The sequence below is a fragment of the Manis javanica genome, chromosome 11 (assembly GCF_040802235.1).
Source record: "Manis javanica isolate MJ-LG chromosome 11, MJ_LKY, whole genome shotgun sequence".
NCBI classification, from domain to species: domain Eukaryota; kingdom Metazoa; phylum Chordata; class Mammalia; order Pholidota; family Manidae; genus Manis; species Manis javanica.
Genome location: NC_133166.1, coordinates 86,558,766 through 86,579,939, shown reverse-complemented (window position 1 = coordinate 86,579,939; position 21,174 = coordinate 86,558,766). Strand labels below are relative to the sequence as shown.

Sequence of the window (21,174 nt, the reverse complement as noted above, 5' to 3'; positions counted from 1 at the left end):
TACCTATCCAAATCCTACTTACCTTCCACAGCATTGTGGAAAAAGCCATGCACTTGAGGATTAGAGACTTGGGGTCAGTTCCTGACTTGGAAGCTTACAGGCTGCCTGACCTTGGGCAAGTCACTTTATGTGTGTGTACCTCAGTCTCTTCACCTGTAAAACAGAGATGCTGGTGATCTCATTGAGTGAGGGCTGGAGGTTAGGGCCCAGTCCAGGAGTGGGGGCACACAAACCAGGGTCCAAAGATATACTTACCAAACTCCAGTGAGCCCAGTTTGAGTAATGCTGGAATCATTCATCTCTCCTGCATTTGGGTTTCTGTATTATGAAATCTATCCACACCAGACAATGTAATGATCAACTACACCTCGCCTTTACTATGTGGCTCTAGTGTTTTCACCTCCCCAACTGGTGGATAAGTTCTTTGCAGGACGGTGCTATGCTTTTTTTTCTTGTGTCCATGTTGCAGTATTGGCACTTAATCCTTGGTCACTGACAGATGGAGCATGTTATCTGTTTAACTAAATTTGGTTCTGTAGCATGACGTAGGTTGTTTTCTTCATCTTTCTCCAGTTCCAGCATTGACTGCTGATGGTGAGTTAGCAGGAAATCTTTTAGGCTCTCATTAGCTCACCAGTTTATAGCCTCTCATGAAATCCGTGCTATTTGTGTATTCAGGGATACTGCTGACCTTCCATGAGCAGAATTTGCCTGAGCAGTTTATCCCTTATGAGGATGGGTGTCCTCTGAATCAGCTTTGTTTTCTCACTCGGGCATGGTTGAGGATGACCCACTGAGCAGTGAGTGTGCCTGGGGAGACTACCTTTCCCCCATCTGGCACTGACTTCTGGAAAGGGGCCTATAGCTGCCCCCTTCCACCATGACAGGCTCTCGGAGGATTTAATAGCAGCCCCAAGAGCCTGCATTCTTTTGGTAAGAACTATTCCTGGCTGTCACAACACTTCTATGAATTGCCTGTTGTGAATTTACACCCCCACTGCCACCAAAAAAGAAAAAAAGAGACGTCAAAATCCTAGCCCACGGTACCTGTGAACATGACATTTGGAAATAGGGTCTTTGTAGATGTGATCAAGTTAAGAGGAGGTCCTGATGGATTAGGGCAGTCCTAAACCATGGAGTGGTCTCTGTGTAAGTAGAGAGAGGTTTGGACAGACACCTGGGGAAGACGGCCATGTACAAATGAAGGCAGAAATTGGACCGAGACAGCTACAAGCCAAGCAAGGCCAAGGATGACCAGGGGCCACCAGAAGCCAGGAAGAGGTAAGGAAGGACTGCCCCCTTCAAAGGCCGCTTGGCCCTGCTGACACCCGGATTTCAGACTTCCAGACTCCAGAACTAGGAGAAAATAAACTCCTGTTGATGTTTTAAGACACCAAGTTTGTGGTAATTTGTTACACCAGCCCCAAGAAGCTAATACACTGCCTAAGAGTCTAAATAACATGCAAAAGGGAGGCTCTGAGAATCGAATACCTGTCTTCCCCTGAAAGGCCGTGCCTTCCCTTGTAATGACCTCAGTTCTAGACTCCCAGGCCCTCCTTCCCCACACAGCTCTGCACGCACCCTTATTTGATTTTATCTCCCACCCTGTGGACCCCCAAGCCCTCTGCTATGTCCTCAACCTCTTCTCTGAATATACCCCTCACCTTTTTGCTCTGACAGATACCTGACTCACTCATGGGAACATGGAGACACACTGCAGGTGTCCCAGGGCTTGGTGGTGGGGGAGATGTCTGTTTTGCTCCCCATGGCTATTCCCAGACCATTGTCCCTTCCTGGCCCTTCCCCACCAGCCTTGAGGGGCAGGCTATTGAGTCTCCATAAACCTCCCATGCTGTAGTCACCCCCAGCCTGTGGCCACTCCTTACCCAGTGAAGCTCTGAGCCCCACTGGCTCATGTCCACCCGCTTCACTGCCACTCTGTTCTCACTCTTGGTGTTTGGCCCACTTAGATCAGTTGGTCCCAACCTTGTTTGCACTTTAAAATTATCTGAGAAGCTTTTTAAAAAAGCCTAGGCTCTCCCACTGCCTGCCAGCCACTTGAGCCAGAATCTTTGGGGGTTGGAGGCCTGTGCATTTTTAAGAGTTCCCCAGGTCACTCTAGTATGTGGCCATATCAGAGAATACCAGTTCCAAGCAATGTCCTGGCCTCTTGGATCCTGGACCTCCTTTCTTTGAACAGTCCCTCTCCCACCTTAGCCACCTGCTCTCACAGTAACTCTGCTGTTAGTCAACTTGCCCCAATTCAAAAACAGTGTTTTCTGACACCACCTCCTCACTTCCAGCTCACTCCCTCTAGAACCCCCTACAACCATTGTTTGACCTCACCAGGTGCACCTGTCCATCACCCAGACACCTTCCCACTGTCCATCATGGCTCTCAGGGCTTGCCTTCCGCTTCACCCTGCCAGAGTCCATGGGGGCAGTCTCAACTCCCTTGCCTCTCACCTCTGCTGCCTTCACCTGGCAAACCCCCAGACTCAGTAACACCCTACTCACCTACTCACATCTGCCTCCAAACACCAATGTCAGAATGTGTCTGGATAAACACACAGCTGGCTTCCTGGTCTTCATTTTATGACCACAGAGCTCAAGACAGTTCTCAGTGCTGCCTGGCCACATGGCCTCAATTCCCTAGTTAATTCACTTTCCTATTCTTTGAGAGGCTTGTTTACACCTTCTCCCTCCAAACCAGCTCCCTCCAGTATCTCTGGCCTCCTCACTCCTCCAAGAGGCTAAGCTTGTTCCTGCTTCAAGATGTTTGCATCTGCAGTTTGCTGCCTTCTGCACTTTCCTCCAGATCTTGCCGTAGAACACCCCCCCACTGGATTCATCTCACCTGTGGGAAGAATTCCCTGCCTCCCTACCTAAAATAGCCTCCTACCTTGACCCTAACACTTTCTATCCTCTTTCTGATTTTCTTTCTGATGTTATAGGGTGGATTTGTTTTTGTTTGCTTGTCTGTCTTTCTCACTGTCATGTGGCTCTGTGAACCAGTTCCTTCCTGGTCTGCCCAGTCATTCCTACATCTCAGCACCAGGTACAGTGCCTGGCACACAGTAAGCTCTCATTGAATGAATGAGGGAATGAACAAATGAAGGAATGGGCCTATGTTGTATATTTTTGAACTGTTGAGTTGGGAGGCAATATTAACAGTGATTAGAAGTTCAAGCTCCTGATTTACTCTAGCCTTGGATTCAAAGTCTGGCACTGTCCTTGCTAGCTGTGGGACTTTGAGCAGATTACTCACCCTTTGTGAGCTTCTTGTTTCCTCATTTGTAAAGAAAGGGGAGGATCTTCCAGGGTTGTGATCACATGGAGGTACTGGAGTCTGGTGCTGGGAGAGGGCGTGGAAGTTTGACCTCCCTTCCCACATGCCTTGTGCTATGCATCACTTCCGTCTGCATGTTCCTAAGTTCATGCCCTACCAAAGATAACTCAACATGGATCATGGACCTGAATGTGAAAGCTGAAACTGTAAAACTTCTGGAAGAAAAAAATCAGAGCATATCTTCATAACCTTTGGATAGGCAAAGATTTCTTTCATGGGACTTGAAAACCACTAATTTTAAAGGAAAAATAATGGATAAATTGGACTTTATAAAAATTAAAAATTTCTGCTTATCAAAAGACACTTAAGAAATGAAAAGGCAAGCCACAAACTGGGGGAAAATACCCTCCTTCAGCTATCTGACAAAGGATTCCTATCCAGAGCTGGAACTACAAACTAATAATAACAAGAAAAATAAAGTTTAAAATGGACAAATTAAAAAAATAAATAAAAGAAAGGGGAAAACAGGAGCTACTCCATAAAGCTGCTGTGTGGATTACATAAAATTATTTTTGTTATATAATAATAATGATAACAATTATTATTATTATTATTATTATTATTATTAGGCTAGAGGTATAAACCATAGACTGTAGCACTTTTCTAAGAGCTTTACCTGTAATATTTCAATCACTCTTAATGACAGCCCCTGAGGATGTTATTATTAACCCATTTTATAGATAAGGAACTGAGGGCCAGAGATGGTCAGTCATTCATCTGACGTCAGTGGCAGAGCAAGGCCCTCAGCCTGGCAGTGTCGCTTCATAGCCTGTGCACATAACCACTGTGATATAAGGTCTCTGCTTAAAAACATTTTGCATAATCTCTCCTGAGGAATTCAAGATGTTTTCCCATCACTTGACTCAGTCTTGTGGCAGGTAAACATGAGACTTTTGGTTTGTTCCATATAAGTACTTCAGTTTAATGTATAGAGCTTAAAATTCTTTCAAGAAGCAACACTTGTATTTGTTTTCTGCCATAGGTTCTGGTTCAGCAAAGTGTGAGCTAATACCTCCAATGTGTTGATTTTGGAAAGAGTGTGCCTATAAGAACCAAAAGGTATGTAATTGGGAGCATAATAATCACTGCATTTTCCTCTTTTTATTAAGTTGTTAAGTTCCAAACAGACATCTATAATTTCCTCAATTTACCCAAGATGTCTGAGTCAAAGAAAATGCAGGTTTATGCAAATACGGGTATATACTCTTTGCACATTTTCCAAATGTGTCTCTTTTTAAGTAAGGGAAAGGTATGGAAAATGAGAGTGCTACATTGTCTTCACATCAGGACACAGGGCCCATGTAAACTAAGACCCAGTATTGTCAATAGTAGCCTGAACAGAAGTGTTCTTGGGTAAGAGCCTCATATTTTGAATATTCTTGCTGTGCCTTTGGCATTGATTTCTTTTCTCAGAACTACCTTAAATTTACTTCCCTCTTCTGATCTCTTAGCATTGACTGTGGCCATCCCACATTTGGCATTTATTTACATTCTGCTTTTTATTGATGCCTGTTTGTATCCTTCATTTCATCTAGTTGAGTAATTATTAACAAGATAAAGGAGAGTAAATCATAAGATAAGAAGACAAATACAGATCGTATTTAACAAAGCATATTCTTTGTCTAAATATAAGGAGGTCCCCTGTGTACAGAGCAAGAGTATGGTAACTATGAGTGTCTTTTGTAGTCATGACAAGTCAGATGAGGCAGAATCTATTTTTAAAATTTACAGCATGATGTTGTGGGATAGTCTCTTGAGAGCCATGCCCCTAACTTATTTTGTGTGACCTTGGGCAAGTTTCCTATCACTTTGAAGCTCTATGGAATGGAGTTTAAGGGGTGGAGCTTTCTATCTAAAATGATGAGTTGAATTAAAGATCCTTCTAGGATAAAAAAAAAATTGGGGCTGTGCTTCAGATTGTTTTTGTAGTTGAAAGTAAAAGAACAACATTTCTTTTTAAAAAGTTATTTTAAAAACAATTCTGTAATTCAGAAATTTTACCTAAATCAGGCCTTTTCCCCATTTAAGTTTAAATCTAGAACTTCCGCTCAGTTCAGTGCAGTGGATAAATACATACAATATAAGCCTTCTAATGTATACATTATCTATTTGATATACAGCTTTATGGTGATTGACAGCTTGAATTTTCTATGGTTCCCCCAGGTGATGTGTCACTGTTCATAAAATTAAGATCCATCTAAGTACATTCATATACCTCATTTCAATACAGAAAATATGGCCAGTGAGTATATATAGTGAACTTTCTGGTGTTTTAATTATGTAAACTGTATCGGTCATTGATCAATAAGAGTTATTTCCCAATTTTTGCCTTTGTTGCTGAAATGCAGGGATTGGTGGACTAATTTCAAGTTCCTTCTTTTCCTCAATTGGCATTTTCCCAAATGATTTCTGAGTCGCCCCCAGGGGCATAATCTAAGACAGTGTGCATTACAGGACTGTTAGCAACATCTTTGTGGGTGCATTGCTGTGGAGCCCTCCTTCTACACCACATGTCACAGAAGGGCAAAGATGTGACCCACCTCTGACATTGGTATCAAAGGAGAGGAGGGCCATGTGAGGTCTGGGCTAGAAGAGTGTTTTACATTTCTCTTGTCTGTTCCAGATAAGCACAAGATATCTGAAGCATTCTTGAGAGTATTTGGAACACAGAGAAGAAAAACACCAAATCTATATAAGATTCAGCAGAGGGGCTCAGAAACATAAGAATCTAGGCAAGTTACCACTTGTCGATAATTTTTATATAACAGAAACAGCTTTATTGTGTATTCTGATTACATCATAAATTATTTTCCTGAAAAAAATGAAATGTACATCAAATTATAGAGGATAAAATAAAAGTCATCTGGAATCCCACCACTTTAAGATATCTAATTAACACTTTTATAAACATACACACACTTCTCTGGAAGCACACACAGCATTCACATCCAGGTAATTGTACAGGAATGGGATGTAATAAATGCTATTTATTGTAAAGCCTTTAAAAAGTTACTTCTGCCCCCAGCCACTGCTTTAGCATATTCTCTCTCTTAAACAAAGGAAGTATTATTCACTACCAGGTATTTATCTTTTATATACTTTCATCTGTACAAATACATAAATGCTCCTATATAATCACATATAATTACATCTATGCATATATGATAGTATGTTGGATAATATACTTTTTCACTCAATTTGTCATAGCCACTCCAAATGGAGTAATATTGTGCTTTGTTTTGCTAGGTAATATGCCATAGAACCCCCTGCAAGTTAACTGTTGTCCTAATTTATTATTTGTTATTAGATATCCTTATAGTCCATAACATAAAAAATCTCATAATCTATTCAACTATTTTCTTACCCACGAGCATTCACTTTTCCAATTTTTTGCCACTCCAAGCTCATAATTTTTTAATGAGCTAAAAACCGTAATGCCAACTGAAAGTCTCTAAATTTTACTTTTTCAACATCTAATCCTGATTTTTTTTTGGTCAGTTCAGACTTGCTGTCATGATGTTTAGAAAGTCAACAAGATATTTAGGTTCTCCTTGGAATTCTTACTTAGACACAGGATGTAGTAGGTGTGGCTTCTCTCTGTATTTCAGGCAGAGGCCTCTTTCCTCAGACCTTCTCAATGTGGTGGTCAGATCATGTTTCCAGCCTTAGGATGCACGCACAAAATCATTCCGTTGGGAAACTGTTGCTGCAGCAGAAAGGTTCTGGGTAGCTGACGTGGCGTCACTGGGCAGTTTACAGTTCTGCCCAGTGAGGGTAACAGCAGGCTCTCATGATGGGATAGAACAGAGGTACCAGCAGCAACTCCTGATTTAGGGGCAAAAGATGTAAGTACTTATTTTCACCCTTAATCAGCCCACATCAAACCCAACTGATGAATGCTAAGAAGGAATGCAATTCCCACTAAAGACCCCTCTAGCAAACTCATTTGAGAACTCTGGCAGGGGCTGTCCCCTGTGGGATGGGATGCATTGCTAACGTGCAAAAGGCCACGCGATTTCAACTGTTGTCCTAATTTATTATGAAAGATGAAAGGCTTAGCAGTTACAGTGTTTGGGGGAGAGGAGAGAGCCTGTTAAATATTTTATGGTTTCAGGATGGTTAAAGCTGACTTAGAGGCAATGTGGAAACTTCTGTTCTCAAGCTATAGAGATGATGAGGGGCGTGGTGTCTGCCAACCCAACAGCAAATGAAACCCTGGCTCGGATCCTTTAGCAAGAAGTGGCTCTACCGCTGCCATTCCCAAGGCGTCCACCCTGGAAGCCACGTCTGGAGTTTCTGTGTGTTTTCAGAGTTCATAAGCCCTGTGTTTATGGGTTGGTGATTTTTTTCCCCTTTCTGTTGAGACCGTTTACTCGGATGTACAGCTCTGCACAAAACCTCACAAATGACCAACAGCTCTTCACTCTGAGTGTGCTTAACTTACTACTAAGTACTTCTGTTTGTTACCTCGATGCTGGGGATACATAAATGAACAAGATGGAAGAGGTCCTTGGCCCTTTGGGGTTTGCAGCCCAGCAGGAAAAACAGATGTTATGAGAAGAGGAATGAATAGTGGGTGGGGAGTCAAGAGAGCTGGATTAGGATCCTGGCCTTGGTCCCAGTTAACCATATGGCACTCTGGGCTTCAGTTGTGTGCTGTAAAACGAATGGGTTGGAAAGAATGACCTCTTTGATAATTGATTCCTCACCTTGTGTGTGAGTTTTTCCCTTGCTGAACAGCTTTCCACATAGCAGTGAATTTGCTCCACAGCCAGTTTGGAAGCAGGTGCTTTAGTTATGAATTGCACCTTAAATATCACCCAGGCTTCATCAGAGTAAGATTTTCTGTAACAGAAACTTGAAGGATCCCTCTGGTTGGGCCCATTTACGATATGATATTGGTAGAAGGAAAGGTTGCTTCTGAGAAAGAGGTCTGAAGGGCTGCAATTCCACACAGACTCATCGCAAAGATCTGGTTTTCTATTTTCCAATGGTTATTGATTGGAACAAGAACCTTTCCAACTTCTGCTGATTTTTGAGGGGCAAAAACACAAAAGCCTGATGCTAAGGAAAATGAAATTGCTTGAAATAGGTGTGACCCACAGGCTGCCACTTGAAAGAAATTAAGCTGAGTCAAAAATAAGCCAGGTTGTGGTTTCAAGTAGAATAGAAAAATCAAAAAGAAGAAAACGGAAAATACCCACCACTATTTACTGTGCGGTTCAACCTCAGCGTCCTGAAATTCATCACCATCAGCTCAGTCATTTTTGGCTTTGGAAATTGAGGGAGTCTCATTAACGTGTTTCAGTAGAATGATGGATAAAATACATTTCTTTATATAATTAATATGCATGCTTTTTTCCATCAGCCCTGCTTAGCCTCACTCACAGAACTGTCCACACGGGCATTTGTATATCCCTTGCTGCCTCCCTCCCTTCTCAGTGGTAGAAATGAGCTTCCTGACCCCTGAATAATCCCTTCTCTTGCGCTAACGAACCCCATGCCATTGCCCTCCTAAGTGACCACATCCATCAGCCATTTCCTTTATTCCCCCATCTCTTCAGTCTCTCCTGTAACTGGCTTTCCACCATAGGGAGACATGGTCAAGCGTCTCCTATTTTATACCAACCAGCAAAGTGGCATTTCTGCCACTGAGAAGGAATATACAAATGCCTGTGTGGACAGTTCTGTGAGTGAGGCTAGGCAGGGCTGATGGAAAAAAGCATGCATATTAATTATATAAAGAAATGTATTTTATCCATCATTCTACTGAAACACGTTAATGAGACTCCCTCAATTTCCAAAGCCAAAAATGACTGAGCTGATGGTGATGAATTTCAGGACCCTGAGGTTGAACCGCACAGTAAATAGTGGTGGGTATTTTCCGTTTTCTTCTTTTTGATTTTTCTATTCTACTTGAAACCACAACCTGGCTTATTTTTGACTCAGCTTAATTTCTTTCAAGTGGCAGCCTGTGGGTCACACCTACTTCAAGCAATGTGGCTGAGGCAGCTAGGAGAGTCTCTCTGCCTCAGCACTTGTCCCTATTGTAGGCCATTTGAGCTGCCATAACCAATTATCTTGGATTGGTTGGCTTGTAAGCAACAGAAATTTATTTCTCCCAGTTCTGGAGGCTGGGAGTCCAAGATCAAGGCACTGGCAGATCTGGTGCCTGGTGAGGGCTTCTTGGTTCATAAATGCTGTCTTCTTGCTGAGTCCTCACAGAGCAGAAGGTGAAGCCCATTGATAAGCGCACCCATCCCAGTCAGGAGGGCTCCAACGTGTGACCTAGTCACCTCCAAAAGGTCCCACCTCCTAACACCATCACCCTGGGATAGGATTTCATCATATGAATGGGGAGCGGTGTGGGCAAAAACACTGAGTATGTAGCATTCTTTTTGCGTTCTAGGTTCCATCCACACTGAACAGAAATCTGCTGACATGCTGAATGCACTGGCCCTTCTTCACCTCTGAGCCCTGACGGTATCCATCCTGCTGCGAACACGTTCTCGCTTGCTCTCCTTCCCCTCCTTCTTGGCTAGCACACTCGCATCCCTCGGGTCTCCATTGAGATGTCTTTCTGCTGGGAAGCCTTCTCTGCTAGGTCTGGCACCTCTGCTTGTGTTTCATCTGTGCCCTACAGACACCCTCTGCTGGCACTGATCCCTGGAATTACCTGTTACCTTGTCTGCATCTCCATCAGGCAGTAAATGCCAAGAGGATAAAGAACAACTTCATCTTGGTCATTTATATATATATATATATATACATATATATATATGTATATATATATATATATATATATAATGTGGCCCACAGCTCACAACTCAAATGACTCTTAGCACATAGTAGGCACTCAGTGAATACATGATGAGTGAAGTACTCGGTTTCTCACCCTTTTTTTGATTATTAAATAGGAACAGGGACTCTTCTGGCTTCTTTCCACACAGTCCTGGGCTTAGCAGCCTTACTGGGGAAATGATGGAGAGTCAGCTCAGACAGGAGAAAATGTCTTTATTACAATAAATAATGAACTGATTTTTGTCTAAATATTACTTGTTGAATGAGGGAAATAATTCTGTTTTCATTCCAGAGGTAAGGATATATTCCTTAGTCAGGGTCATTTAGTGACAGCGTTCGTTCAATGAATGACATTTGGACCGGCACTTGGACAAGGTGTCATAGTGTCATGATGTCATGAGGCATAAAAAAGTGTTGCATCCTTAGTGAAAAAGGAAGTATTCTTAGGAAGCTTCTATGGGATTACATCACAGAAGCAATGTTAGGAAAGGCAGTAAGCATTTACTCAGCATGCAGAGAATCTGTAACATTCATTTATGAAATGCTCCCAGAAAATAATGAACTTTGGCCATCTGCTTTGTGATGGCTGCAGATATTTATGCTCAGAAAAGAAACTTCTCCATCATCCTGTCATGCCCTTCAATGTCCTCCAGAAACTGAAGTTTGAACATTGTTTTTTGGCTTCCTAAGTGGCTCCTATGGAAATTGCCCTGATGTGCTAAATTCAGCATTAGAGCAGCACCCCTGGGATCTTTGCTGTATCTGCAGTCATTTATTCCCGACTGAGAGAACGGGGATGGGAGTGCCACCAAAATAAGTGTCTGCACTCACCTTCTGCACACACATGGGCTATTTCTGGACATGGAACAGTGGGCGGACGAGTAGAACCAGCAAAGTGGTGTGCACCTTTATTGACTATCAAATGGGATAAGGAGAAAATGAGAAAAAGTAATCTTTGAGTTCTTATTTTTATGATTAGGTGTATATATCAAGTTGAATGAACCTATTTGCACTGACTGATAGCTTTGAAGATTGTAATCATTATATTTCGTGGAATGCATTCTTAAGTAATTGCATTTTTGTGATAAATATATCACATGGCTGTTACCAACCAGTGTGCTTTTGTGAACAAAACTTTGAATAGAAGTCCCGTGATTGATTTTCCTCTGCCTGGTCACTGATACTGACATTGTGTGAATATGGTGAAATCTCTGACCCTTTCTGGTCTTGCTTTTATTGCCCCCAAAGGGACAAACCCACTACCCATGTCACTGGATAATGAAAGTAATGAGCCAAGGATGGGCATCTCTGTGGATGCAAGCAATGAAAGCAATGGATTGTGATGATGAGGAGAAGGCAGAGTAAAAATCAAGCAATAACTGCAGATTACAGCTAAAGCCAATAGTAAAGAACAGCTAAGATATGAATGAAATATGCTATTATAAAAACAAAATAAGAACAGATAGCCTGAACAGCCTAGAGAGTTAATCTTCTGCTGTGCTCTTTTAAATAATAACAACACTGACAGCAACCATTTGTTGAACACTTACTATGTGCAGGTACCATGTGAGGTGCTTTTCCAAGATCATGTGCTCATCGAATCATCAGGTATTAACTGAGCAGCTGCTACGTGCTGTGAATGAGTACGTTATCTCACTTGTCCTACAACAACCTTGTGAAAATATCTCATATTATACAGTCACTTCATAAATGAGGATGCTTACCTGAGAGGTTACATAACTTGCTTGAAGTCTCACGGCCATCAGCAGAGTCCCTGGAACTCAAAGCCCATTGTGCAAAGTCCTCAAAGCCTGAGCTCTTAACTGCTATTCTGCACAACACTCATGAGCTCTGTACACACTTGACTTTCTACACATTCTGTCACGCCTTTGACAGAATGTAAGGCACCTGGAAGAGGGAAGGGCAAAGGGTTATTGAAAACCCATTCATCTATTTGGTAGGCACTTTGGTGTTTTTCCCCGTATCATTTCATGTCATCCACATCACAGCCCTGTGAGGTATCTTTTTAGAGTTCATTTTAAAGGTGAGGAAACAGGGACTCATGGAGATTGAGTGACTTTTCCCAAAGGCACAGACTGCGAAATGGCACAGCTAAAACCAAATTCAGGTTTCAATTCCTATTTCCTTTCCCCTGGGCCTTTGCTACTCCCCCAAATGATTGCTAGAAGGAAATTTTTTTAGCAAACATAAAGAGGACTGGGACTCTGTAATCCAGAAAGAGAAGGCTGCTGAGGGATATGATGGCTGCTTTCTCCTATTCAAAGTGCTCTGACTACAGTTTGAGTCACATACATGTGTTATCCATCAAGAAGAGCCTCTTGATTGAAATACTGGGAGATGTTTCTACAAGGAGCCCGAGGACCTACCTTCACTGGAGGACAAACTCTTCCTGCCCCAGACAAATCGAGAGAGTGCCACGGGGCTCTTGGACCCTGGACAGAGTCTTCTATAATTGAGAATTTGTATCCAGCAGTGAAGAGCTGTGGGGCTTGGGGCCTGTAAACAAAAGAGCTGTAGGCGAGTGAAGGCTGCGGCCGAGTCTCCTTGGCTTAGAAACTGCATCACCTGCATGAGTCTCCTTGGCTTAGAAACTGCATCACCTGCAGGTGTGGATTCTTTCCAGCTCAACAGTTATGTGCCTGAATGTCTGCTTGTGTTCATAATGTGTCTTTCAAACATTTCCACCAAATGGCAGAGAGTAATTTCTGGGGCTGCAAGGTATGTGTATGTGAATGTGTGTGGTACGATCGATCCCACTGATGTTGCCTGCTTCAGTGTGAAAATGTGCAAGAATCTGAATTTTATTCCATAATATTTAATAGTACAGTCTTTGTTTAAAATTAAGATAAATCTTAAAATTGCTTATGCAATAAAATTGATGCTTTTCCGGTGGAATCTTGCATTGTCCCTGGGGCCACCAGTACTCCAGTGTGAGAAGCACTGGGCTGCAGTTTCTTGAAGCTTCTAATTATCATGTTCTTACTTTAACCCATTCTCTTTGTCTTTTGTGGTCATGTGACATAGTTTCTTGATTTTCCCCTTATCTTATGGCTCAGTGGAGGCAATGAATTAAGTGTCAAGAAGGAGTTGTAGATTTCACAGCAGTAATGAAAACTTAATCCCTACTGATGACTTGTGCAGAACACTTCCTAGGTACTTTACAGCATTTCTAGGGAAATGAGAACAGTTAACATTTGTTGAGCATTTCCTGTATGTAAAGTACTTTGTAGCTTTTTAATCTAATTATACCTTTATAATAACTGTGGGGTAGGTTCTATTATTCCTATTTTACAGTTGAAGAAAAGGGGATACAGACTGATTTAGCCAAGTTCACATAACCAGCAGATTAGCAGAGCTGAGATACAGACAGGAAACCTTATTCCGGGCCACCAAGTTGTACTTCTCCTCTGGAGAATTTGAGTCCTATGGGTGTTGGGGGCTCAGAGAACACTCCAAGCATGTTATGGCTCTTTATTTCCCTTAGTGGGTGAATCACCTGTGTCTGTGGAGCATGATGTGAGGTCAGCAGTCATAGCAGCATCCACCTACCACCTCATTCATCCTGGTTCAGGGGGCATCAATAAAACGGAAGAGGGAAAGAGAGAAGAAGGTGGGTGGCAAGGAAGAATAGAGTCATGCTTCTTGAGTGCTCTACTGCTTCTCTAGCTTCTGGTGGCAGAGGGCACGTTTGCAGGTGGCAAGGTAGGTGGCATTTAAAGAAGCCCCTTTGCCAGGGCTCATGCACAGTGCTCCTTGGTCCTGTAACAAACCTGCATTAGGCCCAAACCTTCCCAACTCAGACTGTGGCCAGAGCAAGTCCCAGGATTGGCACTGGCAGCTCATGGTGCCTGTGCCAGGCTAATTGTCTCTGGCTCTCAGACTATATTTCCCTGGCACCTGTCTTTCCTGATAAGTGGAACTGCTGACTGGCACACACTGTGCTGAACCCAGCTCACCTGAGGGAAGGGGTCAAAGCCTTGGTGGCCAGTCCCTGACTGAGGCCATGAGCTCTGTATCTCCAACACTGGCTCCAAGCAGTGGCTTTGCCATTCTGCAGAAACCTTCACCCCTTGACTCATTCTTGGAGGAGGGATCCAAGGTGTGTACTGACTTAGAAAAGCCTCAAGGAATCAGAGGTTGGAAATGCAGGTGTGGGTGTTATCTAGGCATTCCTACTTTGGCTAAGGGTTTTTAGAAAAATTACGATTCTATGTTTTTCTTTTACTGTCCTATCAGAGTGTGTCTCTTAAGCATATGTAGGGACCTCAGTTTAACAAGGTATGCAGATAATTTGTATCTGTTTCTGTCTCATGTATGTCTCACATGACATCCCTTTAACCCCTATCTGGTCAGTACCCTTAACTCACTGCTTCAACATTCTTCTTTACTTTGACTAGAAACTTCCTGTCAAAGATTAAGTCTATACTCAGGGTGTGAAAACTACTGGACATAGTCCTACAGTTGGGATGTTGCTGTTATGAATGTAAGGTGTCCATTCATTCATGAATGACATCTCTCTTGTGCTCTTGTCATATGTCCAGCACTGTGCTAGGCACTTGAGGGGGTTGCCTGGAACAAAGCACAGACGGGCACGTCCCTGCGGAGCTCCAGGTCCATCAAGGTGGCCAGTAGCAGTTACGTTTCCAGCTTACTTGTTACTCTGAGCACACATTCCTAGTTAAAGCCCACTCCTTCCTTTCCACCCTGGGTAATCCAAATCTTCCTGTTTCTCAAGTCTTCTACCAAATGCTCACCCTGATCTCTGGCCAGTGGAACTTGACAGTCTGTTCCACAGAGAATTCCCAGAACCAGATCCCTTTATGTGCAAATCGGTCACCTTCTATGCCCATTTTCACCTCCTTTATCCCCTTTCCAGAGGAAGGCATGCCTTTCCTCTTAGTGAGGCTTAATTTTGCTCCTATACTCTGAATCTCACATGACCAGCCTCTTTTGAGATGTATTCCTTCACTTACTGTGTGAACTCTCTTTCATCTTCTCCACCCTAAATCAGTCCTTCAAACCTGACTGCCTCATAGTAGCCCCAGCTATTTTTCCCTTTTCTTCACATCCAGGCTTCTAGAAAAAGTGGTTTTAATTGCCATCTCCTTTTCTTTGCTGTTTGTTGCGTAAGTGGTTTCTGTGTCCAATTCCTCACTCTCTTGACCTTAGTTCCACTGAAATAGCTCACCTTGTGATCACCAAACCTCCTAATAGGCAACACGGTCCCCTCTCTACAGCCTGAAAACTTGGGATTGTCCTTCATTTGTCCTTTTTCACTTTCTGCATTCAACAGAGTATCATTTCATGTCAGTTCTCTTTTATTAACATATAAATATTTTATAAGTGTATGTATGTGTATAGGAACATATATGTTTTCTCTCTCTCCTTTCCTCCACCCTCTGCAGCTGGTCTAGTTCAGGCATCCATCCATCTTGCTTGTTTTGTGGAATAACCTTGAATAGTGGACCTCCCCATTTCTAATTTTGCACCTTCCTGTGTGTTTTTTTCCCTTAGAAAAAAATCCATTATATCCATTAGAGTAATGATTGCCTTGCCTTATGATTGCATTCTTGAATGTCCACTGCTCTGCTGGACTGAAAGCTTCTTTAGGGAAGGGGTTATACATTATTTCTTTCTGTATTCCCCCTATACATGTGACAATGCTGGGCATGTAGTGGCTGTTCACTAAACACTTGTTTAGTCAGTGACTGATTTCCTGAGTCTTTCTTCCAGAAGAGCAAACTGAGCACGGTTCACCAATTTTGGATGCTTGGAGGAATCACTACCCCATTTGAGCAACTCAGGTGCATAATCAGTTACTGGTATGACAATGACGCTTTTGGACATAGTATTGATTAAAAACAATGTGGTTAATTTTTGTCTTTTAAAATAACATGTTTATTGTAGAAAAGCTAGAAAATATGGAAAAGCAAGAAAAGTAAAATAAAGCCACAAAAATAAAACCACAGTCCCGTTATCCAGACAAATAATTACCATTCATAAGGGCCATAAGGGCCTCTCAGTTTGTTTTCTAAGTTTTTACTTTCAGTAAAGGAATGGAGTCAACCCTAGGGTGATCTCAGCTGGTGAGCTGTCCCTTGACAGAGTAAGCAGTCATTAAATTATAGTGTTCATGGATTAAAGGCAAATCTGACTTTGTTAGATGGGTGTCAGACGAAGGGAGTTACTTCTGTTTGAAGCAGGATCCTTGTCAGTGGACTGGTATTTGGAAAGGAAGACAGGAACAGGGAAAGGAAATTCACAAAAGTTAGCAAGCAGCGAGGGCTCTAATTCTGGTCATGGCTGGAATGCAGAGCAGGAAACAGGCATGCAGACAGGACCTCAGGAAAGGGATGTTGTGAAGACTGTAGCTGTCCCAGCCTGAGGGAGCTTATGGTGTCATGCAAGCATACTGCAACCAGGACTCGGGGTGGCAAGATTAATTTGAGCCCACCTCCTGGTGGGGATGAACTGCTGATGCCCTGTCAGGCTGGGTAGATTTGGTTAGAAACCAGGAGGAATTGAGCTACCATGTTGAAAGACTTAGTACTGCAGATATGTAGGACTGGGGAGGGAACACAGGGACTAATAATCCCAAACCTTTTGGAGTGGTGAGATCCCACCCCAATCTCTTTCCTTCCATGACTCATATAACTGTTGATGCCATACGTCTATATAAAATAATTAAAGCTAATTAAAATTAATTTTGGTTGGTGAGTATTTGAAGAGGTTCATAATAACTCTTGAGATAATTAGAGATGCTTTGGGATATCACAAAAGGAGGATTAGGGATAGCAGGGCTAGACGTTTAAACCAGATATATGCTACAAAGACTAGTAACGGACAATTCTACTTCTGAAAGAAGTGAATTAAGAGCTAGGAGTTTAGGGTTGTAATCAGGATGCTGGTAAACTGGCTCACTGCAAACACCACCACCTTGCTTTGCAGGATTGCCAGTTTCTGTATAAATACTCCCCCTGTGGTGGATTTCAAATTGCCAGTGATTTAACTACTGGCTCATAACTTTTCCTGAACATTTAATAATCAGCTCTTATAAACTCAGTGCAAGGTAACTCCAGCACACCAGTATAATCTGGATTGAGCTTCTAGTTTGTTTTGTGGCCTTGGGTAAATCACTTCACTTCTTTAGATTGGAGTTTTATCATCAGTAAGTTGAAGTTACTAGAATAAGCTCTCTAGTCCCTTCCAAAGTCAACATGTCAGTATCGGAGCTGGTGTTGGAGGGAAGGACTAACATCATGGCATAAGCCAAAACAGTTGCATCAGATTTTCATGAATATTACTGGGATATATTGGGACACATAGTTTGATATCTAAGTCTGTCATAATCAACCATGTTCTCATTCCTGCTGTCGATGTGTGTGTTCTTCTCTAGGACCTCTTCCCAGGAGGATTCAAAACAACAGTATATGCATTAGGGAGGCAAGCTTCATGGCCCACCAGTGGGGTAAGAAGACTGCCACAGTCAGGGAACTTTACACCCAGTTGGGTCTAGGAGTCAGTTGAGTGACTGAGACAAAAATCTTGTGGTCTAGGTACATTACCCTATCTGACCTTGAGACCCATCTATGGTGTCTGCCCTGGACTAGCAACAACATGAGAGGTTAATTAGCCCCAAGTGTTTTGAAGGCAAGGACCGGATCTTTCATGTTTATGTGTGCCAAATCCTGGCGCATAATAGGTTCAGGAAATATTTGTTGGATGAGAATAAACTGTATGGGCTTTTTATGAGCAAACTCTGAATTCTAGTTATTTCCCCCCAACTTTATTATGCTATAATTGACTTATAATATTGTCCAAGTTTAAAGTGTGTAACTTGATTTCCTAAATTTTAAAATATTAATTCAAAAGAGGACATGAGCTTATTGTGTTTACCTGAAAAAAAGATATTTTTCAAATGTGAGAACTTACTTTCTTGCAATAGAAAACTTTTCAATGCCTTCAGTTTAATATTGGGCATTTAAAATTTGCCTTCTGTCTAGATAACACAGCTGATACACAACCAGGACCCTTTGTAGAGAAACATGAATGAGAAAAAGCAAAATCAGACAAACCAGGTATTTACCATCCACACGTGAGTTCTCTTGTCTGCCTCAAACAATGGAATTAGCTCATCTCTTATGAAAGGAAAATATAATATTTATAGAGCATGTGTATATTATATATCATGTGACAATTTATCAGTATTTTATCCTCATTATAAGCCTATCAGCTAAGTATTGTTATTCCCCTTTTAGAGAAGAAGAAACTGAGACTCAGAGAGGCTAAGTAGTAGAGCCAGCCGGTAGAGCCACGAGCCAGCACCCCAGAGGTGGTGCTCTCTCATCAGCCAGGCTGCCTCAGGGCTTTCTGGATTTCCTCTCCCTCGTGTCTCTGGTCCTTGTTTGCTCTGGGGGTTTGGAAGCTCTCTCACATGAGTGAACCTGGGTCAGTCCAGGAGTAGGCAAACAGAAGCCCTAGTCTCTGACAGGGTTCTCAGCAAATACTCCAAGTCAGGTCTGTCCTAGACTGAGGTGGCTGGGCTGTACTTTGCCCTAGTGAATCAGCCCCATGGATGCCAGGCAGTTGCAAAGGCAGCTGGCTGGCTATAGATCTGAAGGTTGGGAAGTCTTAGTAGATGTGGCATCTGGACTTTGACAGTCTCCAAAAGGAGAGGAGACAGTGTCGGGCCAGGTGCGGAGCTGCGCTGAAGGCAGATGGAAAGCCATCAGAGCAGGTGTGTGGGAATGCTAGGGCTTGCATTCTGTCCCTTTCAGCTGCACACACTGTGCTGTCAGACTGAGAAGGGCAGCATTGCCCTTACTGGGGCCAGGGAAGGTCATTAACATGATTGTGCAATTGTCACTGTAGACAATGCCTTCATTTTGAGGATCTTAGTTGCTTTTCGTTGTGTCCTTAATTATATAACCTGGGGTCTAAAGTACTGTAATTGATATCTTGGCAACGAAAGGATGTGATGTCAGCAGAGACTGAGTTTTGCACCTTTGTAGTGGGAGAAAGGCTGTCTTGTGAAAATACCGGGAGACGAGGTGAAAGAGGCTTTGTTCTTGTTAAGCTTCCTTGTGTCCAGATGGTATTGAGTTCTGTGGACTTCTGGGGCAGTGAGTGTCTGCTGGAATTTGCTGGAAAGGCTCTCTTTGCACCTGACTTTTTCAAGGAAATGGGCTGGCATGGGAAGGAAGGTGCAAGTTTTCCCTAGCTGTGATTGATCTTGAGGGTGGAGGGTACTTCTGAGCCTTGCTCTTCCAGTATGTTCTGCTTACAGCTCATAGCTGTGGACCCTGGCTCCTTGGCTTTCGAGCAGAGTGACATCTTGATTTCAACACATGCCCTTTGGCCTTTTGTTCTGCTGTGAATTGTTCTGTTAGGCTGGGAGTTTCAGCAGTGGGAGCAAGTTAGCTGCATTTGATCAGAGTCTTTCCATTTAAAACAGTTCCCAAGGGAGAGAAAACATGGGGTCTGACTGAGCTGATGTGTTTGCTCTCCTGACCTGAGAATCTCTGAGCAGGAGTAAGGTCTGATGTGTGCTTCCTCTTCAGAGGCAGTGGCATGCAGGTGTCCTCCATGATCCGGGCAGAGGAACTTGGGAAGGAGTCTGCTCTTTGGAGCTATTTCTCTAGAATAAGTAGGGAAAATCAGTTTGGTGCTGGGGAGACTTGCAGGAATCAAGATCTCCAGTCAGGAAGATTACTGAGACATGGCTCTCTAACTTGTCAGAGAGGCCACCCCGAACGTACCTCTCTTTGGCGCCTTCGGAGGAGGGGCAGTCATGGCCATAGTATAGGACCTAATTCTTCTAAGAGCTTAATTTACAGATTCAGAAAAGATGTCTCTTGAGGTCAGTTTGAGATTCTTTATGTTTAGGGAATATCTTCAGCCACTCACACTAACCTAATCTTTATCTCGGATAACACTAACTACTATTTATTGAGTAATTACTATATACCAGGCTGTATGTTGGGCCCTTTTCATAAGTTATCACTTACTCTGCAAACAGTGGTTGTGGTCCCCATCCTAAGTAAGAGTAAAGAAATTGAAACTTGAAAAAATTAACGAGCTGATAAGTGGCAGAGTTAGGGTTTGAACTCTCGTCTAGCTCTAAGGCCCACTCTATTTCTATGATAGCATAAGGCCTCTATAGTAAATGTCAAGTAAATATTTGCTGGTGGAATAAATGACCAAACGCTTATTTGGTTGGAATAATTGGAATAGTATTTTGGACCTTCATTACTGTTCTGTCTTTTATGTCTCCCACATCTATATTGCTCCAAATATACTTTTTAATTTTTAAAGTGACATCAACGTAATTGTATAGCCTGTTATTTGTCTTGTGTATCTGCTTGAGATTTTTTTCTGATATCTCTTTTATCACAGCCCGTGCGGTTTTGGATAGAAGATTTTGAGGACCATAGCTGCTTTTTCACAAAACCTAACCAACCATCATTTGGATATATGCCTAAAATGATCTTTTCTTTCCTTTTTTTTTGATCTTTCTGTTTTGTCTTCAGGAAGACAAAATAACTACATAACTGACTTAAAATATAAGAGAAATTCAGGGGCTCAGGGATGGAACTTTGGGTTCCCCGGTGGCCGCCTCAGCCGCGAGGGAGGCCCACAGCATCATCGAAGGCTGCAGACCGAGGGCTTCGGAGAGACGGGTATCATCGGCCTGTTCCTCACTCTTCGCACCATGGAGAGAGGCTCTATCAATGGCAAGACATCCGAGGGAGCCCCCAGCCGCAGGACCCCAGGGCAGACCACCAGGTGCCTCATTATGTGTCCAGACTTGGGGAAGAGCACCAGCCTATGGCTGGGGCTGACTACGGCGAAGGTGGTTATCCCAGTCGGCTGTACTCAAGGTGCGGTTTTGCCCTGAAACTGACCCAGCACTTCTAAATGCTTATGAACAGATTGTTCTTTTCCTTCTTCCTTTTCCTTATATTTCTCCACATTTTCCTTTTTTCCACTACATTGACTTAGCTA

General features: G+C 42.8%; 1 protein-coding gene across 8 annotated transcripts in view; it reads left to right on the top strand.

Moving 5' to 3' along the window:
• The first annotated feature begins 4,346 nt into the window (after nt 1-4,346).
• Nucleotides 4,347-21,174, top strand: part of SEC16B (SEC16 homolog B, endoplasmic reticulum export factor) — a 49,460-nt gene continuing 32,632 nt past the window's right edge. The window contains exons 1-3 of one of the 8 annotated variants that reach the window (XM_037022348.2): nt 17,287-17,638; nt 18,174-18,248; nt 20,700-21,050. In XM_037022348.2, the coding sequence (XP_036878243.2) occupies nt 20,758-21,050 (293 nt within the window). In that variant the 5' untranslated portion in view covers nt 17,287-17,638; nt 18,174-18,248; nt 20,700-20,757. Of the gene's footprint in view, nt 4,408-6,864; nt 7,194-17,286; nt 17,639-18,173; nt 18,249-18,641; nt 18,908-19,129; nt 20,030-20,699; nt 21,051-21,174 lie in introns of those variants that run through there. The other 7 variants (XM_037022349.2, XM_073216808.1, XM_037022352.2 and 4 more) reach the window with 7 other exon arrangements.